The sequence below is a fragment of the Thunnus albacares genome, chromosome 15, assembly GCF_914725855.1.
Source record: "Thunnus albacares chromosome 15, fThuAlb1.1, whole genome shotgun sequence".
NCBI lineage: Eukaryota > Metazoa > Chordata > Actinopteri > Scombriformes > Scombridae > Thunnus > Thunnus albacares.
In genome coordinates, this window is record NC_058120.1 from 14,861,307 (window position 1) to 14,874,521 (window position 13,215).

Sequence of the window (13,215 nt, forward strand, 5' to 3'; positions counted from 1 at the left end):
TGTTCACAATGTTTGTGCACATACAAAATTAGATAGATGTTGCCAAATTTGCAATTGCAATTGCTTGTGGTCAAAAGCTGACTATCAACCTGGAGTTTGGTGTTGTAGTCGTCACAATCATCATCAGTACAGGATTCAAATTGTTCAGCATAACCCAGAAGTAATTCTGGATCTGAACAAGTGGGTGCTGTAGTCTGCCTGTCACTGACTTCAGTCAACTCTGACCTGGTGTCATCAATTTTGTCTGGTGGAGTCAGAGCTTCAGCGGACTCTGGCCTAATGACGTTGCTTTCCTCTGGTGGAGTCAGGGCTTCAGTGGACTCTGGCCTGATGACATCACTTTCTTCTAGCGAGGTCAGGGCTTCATGGGACTCTGGTCTGGTTATGTTGTTTTCGTTTGGAGGGGTCATTATTTTTGTAATTAGGTGATCGATGTCAGTTAATGCATCAGACATTTTCTCGCTGTGACTTGTTTTAACTGGATCCATCTCCAATCAGAGTAGCACCTGCTGGCATTACATACAGAACATAAGGAGAAAAGTCATCTCTGAGCTCTGGAGGTTCCTCCAGAGCCAGACAGACTTCTTCCCAGTGGAACTATGGGACTTTTATGTCTGACCAGCCAACAGATGATCATACATTTTATCAGCCAATGCTCTCAAAAACCTCCTGATCTTATCACTGGACTTTATTATTTTATTTTTTTAGTGTTTTGCTGGCACCTGTCACACATTTCTCTGTTAGGCTTAGTTTATTGAATAAGCTGTGAACATCGTTCTTGATCGTTCTGGGTCTCAAAATCTACCAGAGCCAGCTGCTTTCCCACATTGATCATTGTCAACTTGCTGTCAGCTCTAGATTCAGGCTTGGGAGAGTCTGAGGCAGCACATGGCAGAATGTCTTCCTCAGCTGTGTCAGCTTCATCTTCCAAGAGTCTCAGCTGATCCTGAGTCCCATGTGAGACAAACAAGGAAGTCTACGTCTTTACACTGAAATGCGATCTTCAGTTCTGCCAACATCTTTAGGAGTTGAATTCTGGCAAACTTGGAAAACCTGCATTTACACACTATTTGATTAGTATTGAAGGTGTGCTTTGAACGAGCAGACAGGGTGGCAAAAAATTTACTCACCTTATCTTCACCTCTAATCACCTTCATCTCAAGCAAGCCATTTAAAAAGATTAATGTCAGCAAAATAAGTGAAAAAATGTGAATGTTTCTTGTTGGTGACACCATTTAATTTACATGATGTAACACAAAAAGAACCAGACGAATATATAATGTGTGGAACATACAATAATTTAAGGATTTTAGGAGGACACCTAAATGTTCTGTTTGTGTTTAAACAGCTGCCGTCACCACGACAACCATGACACATTCAGCTGAAAGTCATCAGATAACACGGTCACTGGTTAAACTGAAAAACTGGCTGGCATGCTAACCTTTCAAATTTCCCGCTCAAGCATCCCCCTTTCATGTCGTCAGGCCTGGGTCTTGAGCCCCGGTAAGCTCGTGCATTAAAACAGCATTGATGCTGATTTCTTCTGGAGAGACTAATTCCAGCATGGACAGGCCTGGCCGCCCCAGGACTGCTCCTCTGTGTGCTGCTCCTCTGCTGTCGAGTGTGTCTGTTTGACCGACACACACACATGCAGAGCAGAGAGTGGGCATGTTTATTTGTCCTTTAGAACATAACTGCTGTGAAACAATCAGAAAATAACGTTTTATTTCTCTGATTCATGGCTTTGTTCTCACCAGCACCAATTGCTCTCTTCATTCACTCTCTAGCTCTCTGACCATCACTGCGTTAGGACGGGGAGGAGGGGCCAACTTTGAATGATGTGTGTTTACAAACACCAACCGACAAATCCTGCATTGTATACCTTTTAGAAAATAGTAAGAACAAGGACAGAATGCCATATTTAATGTGACATAAGATGGAAAATAAAACCCATTTGATATTTATTTTTATGTCAGCGTCAGTGGTGGCAATTTGAGATTATTAATTTATTTATTATATAATTAACGAACCTGTGTAGGCTACACTTATTTATCAGTGCCTAGGTCTCTGAATTGGTAACTTTTTCTGAACAAAATGACAAAAGAACAGATTGTATTGAACTTTTTATTTGTGATATTTTTTGATATTTATGTATTCCATGTTTTTCTTACTCTCAACAAATCTCACAAAAAGATCAAAATCAACAGTGTTACTCTCAGGGAGGCACAGACAAGAGCCGCCAAAAATGTACAGCCTTTCTTGCCAAATGCAATTAGGATGCTGAATCCAGCTTCCTTTGGGATTTCACAAAAAATGTAACCCTTCTCCCATTTTATTTGATCATACTTTAATTTTGGTGTATTTAGCCAATATAAGCTAGCCCATTTTAAATCATGCTGTTTGCTGATACAGTGTCCTGTTGACTGAAAAGTGTTCCCAATATTTTGTCTACCCCATTAACATACGTGCATGAGGGAGGCAAAATATTAGGCACACTTTTCATTATGCACTCCAGTAAACCAGCACCACCCACTACATCTTCAATAATAAACATAAAATATTATTATTACCTTTCTGACAATGTCAACAAAAACTGAAAATGTATTTTGTAAAAGTAGAATTTATGGCAGAGCTGCTGTATTGGATTGCATTAGATTGCATTAGATTGTTCCTAATAAAGTGCTCGTTGAGTGTATTGTGGAATACAATGCACTCATTCTTGGCACCAGTCTGCAACTGGACTGAGATCGCCACACCCTCAACTGCACCTCTCCTGCCACCGTGGTGCACAGTGAGTCATCAAGTTACCAGAGGAATGTCCAGAGATGTGCAAAATAATATGATGCTGATATTGGCCAGTAATATCACATTGATGTAGACCAACTGAATAATAAAAAAAACATGTAAATGGAAAGTTTGGCTGTTTACAGGTAAAATGACTGATTACACAGTTTGTAGAATATGGTTGTTTTAAGTTATTTTACCTGACTGCCAGTCTTACACTTAATAAAATATATGCTTGTAATATATTTGTATGTACTTTTTTCAGTTATGTCATTAGCTTACAGAGATGTAATTTGACAGTCACCACTAAACATTATTTGAAAATTGTTCTATAGTATAGCAGTCTCCTGCATGTAAGATTTCTATTGTTTCATCTCAGAGTTCATCTCATTGCAGCACAAACAAGGTGGAATTAAAGAGCCTGATATAAACACATAACTGAGCAAAGAACACAGACCAAGACACTGACACTATATTCATATTTTTTAAGTGTATTAAAGCTTCATCTGTAGAGTTTCTATAAATATAAAATAGATATAGAAGTCAATTACTAAATGTGTACTCTGGCTTTAAATCTTGGCTTCATAGTAGGCCTATAGTAATAACTTAGTATACTCCTGTTACAATGAATGACAAAAGTATAAACATCAGTATAGCTGAATGAATAAGGGCCTGCAGTATACATATTAGTGCATAACTGAATGGATAGTTCAATCAGTTTCTATCACAATTAATAATTTAATAATACAAATATTTAATCTTTCAAACATCAGTCATTGATATACAACACTCAAAATAACTTAACAAGTCATTAAAATCCATTTTTTTGTCCGTAAATCCTGATGTTCTCTATGAAAGAGGCACTGAAAGAGGTTTTCCTCACTGTAATAATTCAAATGTGGCTTTCATCAAAATCCACAGTGTCCACAAAAAAAAAGTGCAAAAATGCATTTAAGGGTTCACCTGAAGTTGAGCTGCGGTGGAAGTATAGTGACAAAAAGAGGGACTTCAGCATTAAAAAGACTGTAATATTGAAAGATATCTACTTGATTTGACTAATTTGGACGGCTGATGCTTCATATTATGTTCATATATACTTTTAAATACATTTTTACACAGAAAGAGGACTGTGGATTTTGTCCCCCATCACTTACATTGTAAGTGCATTATGAAGGGATCTTCTGATGGTCAGTATGAAGAAGAGGAATGATTATGGCAAGAAAAACAGTGTTCAAAACAATGGTCAGAGTTCATTTGGGCACCTCCTGGGCGTCCTTTAACCATACCCGATTTGGGATACACGTGAGTGGGATCAGATAACTGATGGTTCAGTCTGTTGGTGGGAATTTGTTGACTCTGGGAAATATAAAGATTATCACCAGACTTACCCAGTAATAGAAACTTGAGAAAGATAAATGTCTAACTGGAGGGAGTGGGTGCCACGCCTACGCTACAGCGCCCACAGCGTGTAAGAGCAGGGGGAGTGATTGGATAAACATCGCCATGGCAACGCGATGACGTCTTCTCCCTTGCTCTAATTGGAGGAAACCCCGTGGCCCCTCCATCAGCTGCAGTGTACCGGTCTGTCAAACTACCCCTATAAAAGGCCCGCCTCTTTCCCCCCGCGCTAAACAATTACTGGCTTACACCGCTAAATCTGCCTGTCGATCAAATGAGATAACGCTTTACGATTGGAAGGTGTACTGCCAGATGAACCGCCCTATTTTAGCAGTTGGGTTTTCGCTGCTGCTGCTGCCGTTCTTTGCCTTTCTGACCAATCTCTCAAATCGGATCAATTTGTGGAGCAATCTTGGACCTCAGTAGGTCAGAAACGATGAGTATTTTATTCCCTTTTCCTCTTCAATGATATTATCGCTTGTTAATTGCTAAATTGACAAAATGTGGCTGGTTTAGGGTTTTTTTTGTATGAGTATCGCTTAGGTGACATTTTTTTATTGAAAGGAGTGGCCCGTGCAGCTAAGGCTAGCTAGCTTTTTTTTGCTAACTTGATAGCTAGCTGCAGAAGACAGCTTTGTGGCGGGTTACGGTGCCAGCAGATCATTACTCCCGATGCTGGCAGCCAAACTCAACTTCAGATCAATCACGATAGGAGTTTGTTCGTTGCGCTATACTTGCAAGTGATGAGACATCCTCTAACGGTGGTCAAAGTTAATTTAGTAGCTTAAAGTAAATGCGGCTGGAAAGCTATTTTAATGCTCGCTGTTGCTTAGATAGGGCCATTTGCAGTCAGCTTCCTTCCACACCAGGCGGGTGCATGCGCTTCTATATCACCGTGATGATCGGCAGGTTATTTTGCTCTACAGCTTTATATTTTATCTTAACCTACTAATTTTAAACATCTTCCTTTTCGCAGCTCGAAGCGTTGCTGTGGGGAATAACATCGCCGAGCCCCCTTGCTACACCCATTCTTCAACTTAACAGTCCTTGACTGTCATACCCTTTTCCCCCCGGATTTCTGATTTATCAGTCCCCCCCTCCCCCACAAAATATATATATATACATATATATATATATATATATATATATATACACACATACATATATATATAAACTATGGATAGAACGGATCTTATCCAGAAGGCCAAGCTGGCAGAGCAGGCTGAGCGCTACGATGACATGGCAGAGTGCATGAAGGAGGTCACGGAGAAGGGAGGCGAGCTGTCAAACGAGGAGAGGAACCTGCTGTCCGTCGCCTACAAAAACGTGGTTGGGGCGAGGCGGTCCGCATGGAGGGTGATGTCCAGCATCGGGCTAAAGACCGAGGGTTGCGAGAAGAAGCAGCAGATGGTCAAGGAGTATCGGGAGAAAGTGGAGAAGGAGCTGCAGGATATCTGCAACAACGTTTTGGTACAGTGACAGATTTTTTTTACCTAGGTTTTTTTTAAAAACCCAGCTGCATGGATCCATGTTACGCGTGTGTGTGTGTGTGTGTGTGTGTGTGTGTGTGTGTGTGTAAGCTGAGCAATATTGCTTCACTACATCATTATCATTTAACCAAGTTCAGTCAGTGATGCATATAGCTGCAATATGGTTTCATTAATCCACCCCCCTCCCCTCCCCAGACTGCTGTTCTTAAGGCAGATGTGAAGGGATGGAAGTGTGTGTGTGTTCTTTTGTATTGTGTGTAATGTCTAGTCTAATACACTCAAAATTGGTAGAAGAATCCACATTTTCTTCACTTAAAGGTGAACTTGTCCGCATTGAATCTCCCGCAGCTGTCAGTTTTCACAAAATTTATAGTGACACACGTGATTATTTTAGTCCAATAATGTGTGTGTGTGTGTGTGTGTGTGTGTGTGTGTGTGTGTCAAATGGCATCTCCCCTGTTTCCTGTGAGCTCCTCTGTTGTATTAATATGGCCTCCAAAGCCAGAGAGGACAAGGAAGTATTATGTAGTCCTCCCACTGTTCCTGCCTTTTGGGAATCTGGATTTAGAACAATGGGCTTGAAACGCAGTGAGGGCGTGAACTGACAAAAGGTCACAGTGACTGCTACACCATCAAGGTGTGTCTGAACGGGTGGAGAGAGAGAAATCTGGACACACACACAGGAAAGACGCTGTACACTCTGAATTCAGTAAAGCTGCGCTATATGTCCACGCAGTCCCATCTGGCAGATAGAAGCCTAATGTGGGTAGCCAAGTGCAAGAACTTACATGCATAAACGACTCATACTCTCCCTAAAGCCCAGTTTGCACAGATCTTCTTCTAAAATGACTCATGCAGAGCCACCTATTGAAACCAATGAGAATGCGCTTGACTGTTGAGACAGTAGATGCACTTTCAGGCATTACACTCCACATTTCAAGCTCAGCTTTACTGGAATACTGTGGGGGGTATGCTTTCACCTCTTGTTTAATCTAGTGCAACAGCAGGGATTGGTGCTTTACATTATTTCTAGCCTGCCTTGATAATGGATTAGAGGAGATCTGGGTGGAAGCTTAGCTGTAAGATTGAGATAATTTCCCCGAGCTGCGGTCTTTAAAATGTACCGAAAAGCTGCAGGGGCTATTAATTTTCAACTAGCTTCCCATGAGTGTTCCTGAGACTGTGCGCTTGCACGGTCGTGACTCAGCCTTCAGTCTCTCTTGAGTGTGAGTGTTGACAGAGGGTTTGTCAGTAGAGGAGGGTGTGTCGGTCTTCATGCCTTAACTTGTCTGCAGAAGGCTGACAGGTTAGTATGCACCCACAAAGCCAGAAGTGCAGAGACCGCAGTAGACGAGTATGCTGCTTGCGTGCCCCTCTATCTTGATTTCCGATTGTGAAACCAGAGGCACTTGCATCTCAGCTGAAAGCAGGTCTCACGGTTGGGAGGCAGCAGAGGCTTGAAGATGTTTTGGTTCTGCACAGGATGTGAATGTAGGGCTTGTAGACAGACAGGGTGCCATTTTAGCAGATTGAGGTTATTCACTCTTCATGACATGACACTGTAGACACACTGTACCTTAACACCTGAATCTTCAGAACAAATGATATGCTATAAAAATGTGGATCAGTTTCTCTCATCTGGATTTCCAGAGTAGACTTGTCTGGTATTGTGGTGGACATATGGGCATTTCAAAGTCTTGTCTCAGTAGTCATGGAGACTGCCTTATGTTTTTCATGTCCAGTCATTAATTTGTCTGATTTTTCACATTTGCTGAGTTATAAAAAGAAGCAAAAACCACCTCAAACCTGACCCCACAGCTGATTGTAGTGTTACTAACTGAATTGAATTGGTAATGAAGGATCAGTCAAAGCTTGAAAAAAAAATAAAAAATAAAATATATATATCAATGCCTGTTAGACATGTGAAGGCACCCAGACACATAACCAGTCAGGCATTCATCCAGCAACACTGTTGTGCGCTTTCTTGTGAGCACTGGTGACTGAAATTAGAGCTTTGTGTGAAAGCACCGAGAGCAAGGCAACTCCTCTTCTGTCTATTGTGCAGAGCATGCAGTGAAAGAGGAATGCTTAGCACTTGAGACATGCGCATGTTTCGGCTGAGCCAATCTTTGTGTCAGTAAATGACTGGGGAGGGGCTGCTGCGATGGGTTTGGCTCAGACTAAACCAGCTTCTTTCTGCTAAGGATTGGAAAGGGAAAACTTCTTTTTTTTTTTATCATTAAAAAAAAAAAAATTAATTAAATTCTGCAAGTTAAAGGCAAAGAGGATGTTTATATCCACTCCTCTCAGTCAGGACTGTCATTAGGTTTAAGGTGTTGGCAAGCATTCTAAGTGAAAGCATTAATCTGCTCTCTAAATCTGTTAATTTGAGCATAAACCACGGTTTCACTGACACAGATTAGCCCCAGTAATCTTCTCACGTCCATTGAAAGACCCATAACATAGCCTAGCGTGCAAACACAGGATGTCATTTGTAACATGTGTTTTATATTTTTGCTACATTACTACAGGTTTAATTTCTATTTTCTTGAAATCCTTTTACTTTGTTGAAGCCTCTTATTTGAGTTTTTCTAGAGAATAGTCTCAAACAGCTGCAGTATGTCTTCTGAGCACAGATTGAATCTTAAAGTTTTAAAGTCTTTCATTCTGCTGTTCTGCTGTGTTTTTCGTAATTAAATTTAAAAAAATTCAAGATGATCCAATTTAAAAAGGAGCAGGTAGTTCCTCTCCAGCAGTAAATTCATAATTAAACATCTTCGCTCAAGTACCACATTTTTTATCTAATTTCTGCACGATATAGACTTGCCAGCCAAAGATAGAGCTGCCTTTTGTTTTCTTAAATATACACAGACATGCTGCAAGCATGGTCCTTTTTTTAGCTCTGTGGTTTCAAGTAATAATTGGAAGTATGATGCATACAAGCAGCAGTGGTGTCTGATAATGGAACATTTGTGAGCACATCTCAGTTGAGAGTGAAATAATGATACCAAGTCTGTCAAAATCAGCAATAAGCAATAAGGCTGGTGTCAGCAATAAGACCTCAAACTTTGGCATACAGTGCTGATTGTGGAATCTGGGGCAGAAGACAGCTGGGGACACAGCAGAGGCCTGGCCTGATTGTGGATGGTTTGAGCTGAAACTGACATGGAGCAAAATGTTTTTTTTTTTTCTTCTATAAATGACACTAGATAAGCACATGCACTTGACTCCTGCTGGAGCAGAACTGTGCTCATTAATAATTGAGCTGAGCAGCTATTAAGAGCAAAGGGAGCAGTGCACTCTGGTGGATGGAGGCTAATGGGACACCTGTGATGGGTGAGGCTCACCTATGTTTAGTGTTGTACCTTCTCACACCTTTAAATGTGTGCCCAATGTAGCACAGTTAGTGACTGTCTATTCTGTGAATATAACTATAATTTAACTGTAAATATAGCGAGATTTGGCTCCTGATCTGTCAGTCGGTTTAATTGATTGTTCTTTAGGATATTCAGAATATTTGATTTGTGCTTGTAATTAAATTGATATGACTTTTTTTTTTCTCCTCATAGAAACTGCTGGATAATTATTTGATTGGAAACTCCACAAATCCCGAGAGCAAAGTCTTCTATCTAAAGATGAAGGGCGACTACTATAGATACCTTGCTGAAGTTGCCTCTGGAGACGACAAAACAAGTGAGTTTTTCCTGTTGTAATCTTTTTCATTTAGAAAGGTGTTTTTCTTTATCTTTAAAGTGTCCAGTTATCTTTTTTTTTTAATTGAATGTACAAGCTTAAGTATGCATCTTTGTGTCTTTTTGAAACTGGGCTACTTCACACTGCAAATAGGAATGTGTCAGATTTTGTCTCACTAAGAGCTGGAAATGACGTCAAGCAGGTTGGTGAGTCACAGTCGTATGACCACAGGGCTCCATCTTAATAGGAGGGCAAAACAGGAGTGTGTGGCAGCTCACTGAGAGGGCCTGCAGCTTTCCCACAGGGAAAAATGTAAAGTGACTGAATATTTCCCCACCTGCCATCGCTGTTCTCCAGTCAGCATTGTGTGATCCAGATTGATCCACTTATTTCAAAGTATACTGAAATTGATCAGTTATCTGGGCAGGTTTGCTAATGCTAATATTAGTTGTGAGCCGTTATTCAAGAATACTTTAAGTTGATATCTACAATGCTCTTGTAAAAAAAAAAAAACTCGTCGAGTATCACCACTGCCTTTGTCGACTGGTTGTCATTTTGCTACTTTGATTCCACGTGTCCCAGTATTACATGTAAATGTACCTTCAGATAGTCTCAAAAAATCACTGACTTTAGATTCTCACATGTGATGATTTAAAGGCTTTTCGTTGTTAAACATGATAGTAAATTGAATATCTTTGGTTTGGTCTTTATAAAGGATTGTTTTTGACATTAAGAAAAATATAGAATATCACTAGTGTCATGGTTTAAATTAGTCGTTTTGGGAAATTTGCTCATTTGCCCTTGCTCTTGCCAAGAGTTACATTTAGAAGATTGATAGAACTCTCACGTTTGAACAGTAAATATGAATCTGGAGCTGGCAGCTGGTTTGGTTAGCTTAGCACAAAGAAAATAGTAAAACAGCAAAAATAGCTGGCCTGGCTCTGTCCAAAATTAACTGAATTCATCTACCAGCACCTCTAAAGCTCAATATAAATATGTCTTGTTTGTTTAGTCCATACAAAAAACAGTGTTGAAACAACAATTTACTGGGGGTTATGTGCCTGACTATTTCTTGGCCAGACCTGAAGTCTCCGCTATGTGGCACATAATTCTCCCTAAAACCACAATATGTCATTTTTGTTTGGCCAAACTATTGCTTAAAGGTTGTGTTTGTCACAGTGAGTCAGTTTTATTTGTGAAGCTTTGACTAGAAGCTTCTTTAATTTTGAAAGACTAAGTTAGTATCTAAGATGCCATGTTCTGACATATTTTGTGTGTGTGTGTGTGTATGTGTTAAGAGGTTTAAATTGATTTAGCTGGAATTGGACTTGTATGTCAACCTTGATTATATACACGCATGTATTGACCATTATATTCTGTGTGATTCCTTTCTCTTTACCCAGAGACCATTGAAAACTCACAGCAAGCATACCAGGAAGCATTTGACATCAGCAAGACTGAGATGGACCCCACACATCCCATCCGCTTAGGCTTGGCACTTAACTTCTCTGTCTTCTTCTATGAGATCCTCAACTCCCCAGAAAAAGCCTGTGAATTGGCTAAAAAGGTTTGCAGACTTTCTCTCACACACTCACACACAGTCTGTCACTTTACCTCGGTGTCCACAGTTGTACTTTGTTCAAGGTGTTGACGTTCTCCTTTTCGCTCGCAGGCGTTCGACGAGGCCATCGCAGAGCTCGACCAGCTAAATGAGGAGTCCTACAAAGACAGCACTCTTATCATGCAGCTCCTCAGAGACAACCTGACAGTGAGTGTCGCAGTCTAACAGTAGCATCTAAAAATGTCTAAAGGCAAAAGTGTTTAAACCTGTTCCTAATGGCCAAAAGCTTGCTGTCGTAGAGAGGGATGAGACACCGTTAACCTCAAAAATGGAGACATTTTTCTTCTCAAACGCATTCTTAAGGGTTTCCAAAAATGGTGAAGGAGTCTGGATATTTGACAAAACCACTGTATCTTAAACAAATGTGTGTTTGTCTGTTTCTCCTCAGTTATGGACATCAGACAACGCCGCTGAGGAGGGAGACGGCGGAGAGGCAGGAGAAGGCGGCGAGACTGAGAACTAAATACAAGCCCTCAGTGTTGGGGTCATCTCCAAAAATGACAAAAGGAAAAAAAAACTTTTTACACATCCTTCATTCCTTATTGCTCCACTCAAACATTGTACCAATGAAACCCATTGTTGAAAAAGAGTCGTGTAAGGAAATAAAATGAAAAAAAAAGAAAAATCATTCTTTTCACAACGCAGATTCGGACAACAACCCGTGAAAAGAGAAAACCCTCCATTCCTTTGGTTTGTGTTCGTCCTGGCCTTTCCATTTGTGCAGTTTCAGCTGTAGAAAAAGTATTGATAGCTTGACATGGTATTAAACTCCTAGATCAATTGGCAGAAAAGTCCCAACGTCGGAACAACTGGAAGTTCATCAAGAAAGAAGGTTTGGATTGTTTTCCAATAAAGAAATGTTAGATATAAGAACTAGTTTCCCTCCCCCCCCATACTTTTTTAGTGTGTCTGTCTCAACACAGTAATGTGGTACGGTTACAGCAGCTGAAATCCAACTTCAAACATAGAATATTCATTCTGCAGGGAAAGCCAGTGTACCTGCTGGCATCAAATACTATAATACATCCAAGTAGTGCCCCATGGTTAAATCCTCACTTTCTGCCCTGGTTATGATGCCACTCTTTCACTGAAGCATGCCTGTTTGGGGGTGGGAGGGGGGGATTGTGGGGCTTGTCTGACCAAACGCAGGGACCTTTTTAATGGGAAGAAGACAATTCTGTCATGCATGTCTCTTGAGATATTACACTGGAATGGGAACAATGCTGTAACACACACACAAGTGTCGAGTTAAATAATTTTCAATGCAGGTTTGTACACATCCTAAAAGAGGGTGATTTGTTAGTCTGTCCAGTGATTGTCATTAGAGATTTGGACCACTATTGTTTTGCTATTCATTCAATTGTAGTCCCCAAAAGCCTTGTGGAACCGTTTGAATCCCTATGTATCAGCTATGTTAACATGAATAAAACATTTTATAAACCAAGTTCAATTTGCTGCAATTTGTATTTCACTCCACTTCTTCACTTTAGATTAAGACAAAACATATTTAGAGTTTATAAAATGTGAGTAACATATTAAACTACCTGTAGTTGCTCTCAAACATTTTTCTTTTAGCAATATATATTTTTATTTTCCATTTTCCATCAAACTAGATACTATAAGCAATGCCGTCCACATATGTCATCACCCCCCCACCCTAGGACACAAACATAATAACATAAAAACAAATTAAATTATATGCAATGAGCCAAAATGATATCTTTACCAAAAGTCCATTAAACAATATCTTTTTATAACAAAACATTTACTCTTTTTGCATTTTCCAAATATGAGATAAAAGGTGACAAAAAAATCATAGAAAGTACGTCAAGTTTTGTTTTCCAATGACAAATTCTCTAAGGGAAGAAAAGAAAATCTCATGAAAACGAATTTTAAATCAGAGCTACTCATGCTCAACAGAAATTAATTGTTTGCAGGAAAAAGAAATCCACTGTTCATATAGTAGTTTTGTTTTTTCTCCTCAGCAAGCAAACAAAGAAATCATGGCAATAGAAAATACTAAATAAAAAATGCGTAGAATAAACCAAGAAAATTTCTTAGGTTCTGAGTACTGCTTCCACCACTTTTTTAAATTGAAACTCTATTAATCATAACACATTTCCATTTTATCACAGTCCAAATGTTAACCATTGTTAATTGAAATTATAATGAAGTCTTGTAACAGGAAATACAAAACAGATGGATAAGGACATTGACAAAATTAAATTA

General features: G+C 39.8%; 1 protein-coding gene across 1 annotated transcript; it reads left to right on the plus strand.

Annotated features, from left to right (window-relative positions):
- Positions 1 to 4,497: 4,497 nt before the first annotated feature.
- On the plus strand, positions 4,498 to 12,430 carry ywhaqb (tyrosine 3-monooxygenase/tryptophan 5-monooxygenase activation protein, theta polypeptide b). The gene is made up of 6 exons (XM_044374112.1): positions 4,498 to 4,608; positions 5,159 to 5,652; positions 9,242 to 9,365; positions 10,769 to 10,932; positions 11,038 to 11,133; positions 11,375 to 12,430. The coding sequence occupies exons 2-6, from the start codon at positions 5,359 to 5,361 to the stop codon at positions 11,447 to 11,449; spliced, it is 753 nt and encodes a 250-aa protein (XP_044230047.1). The 5' UTR covers positions 4,498 to 4,608; positions 5,159 to 5,358; the 3' UTR covers positions 11,450 to 12,430.
- The last annotated feature ends 785 nt before the right edge of the window (positions 12,431 to 13,215 follow it).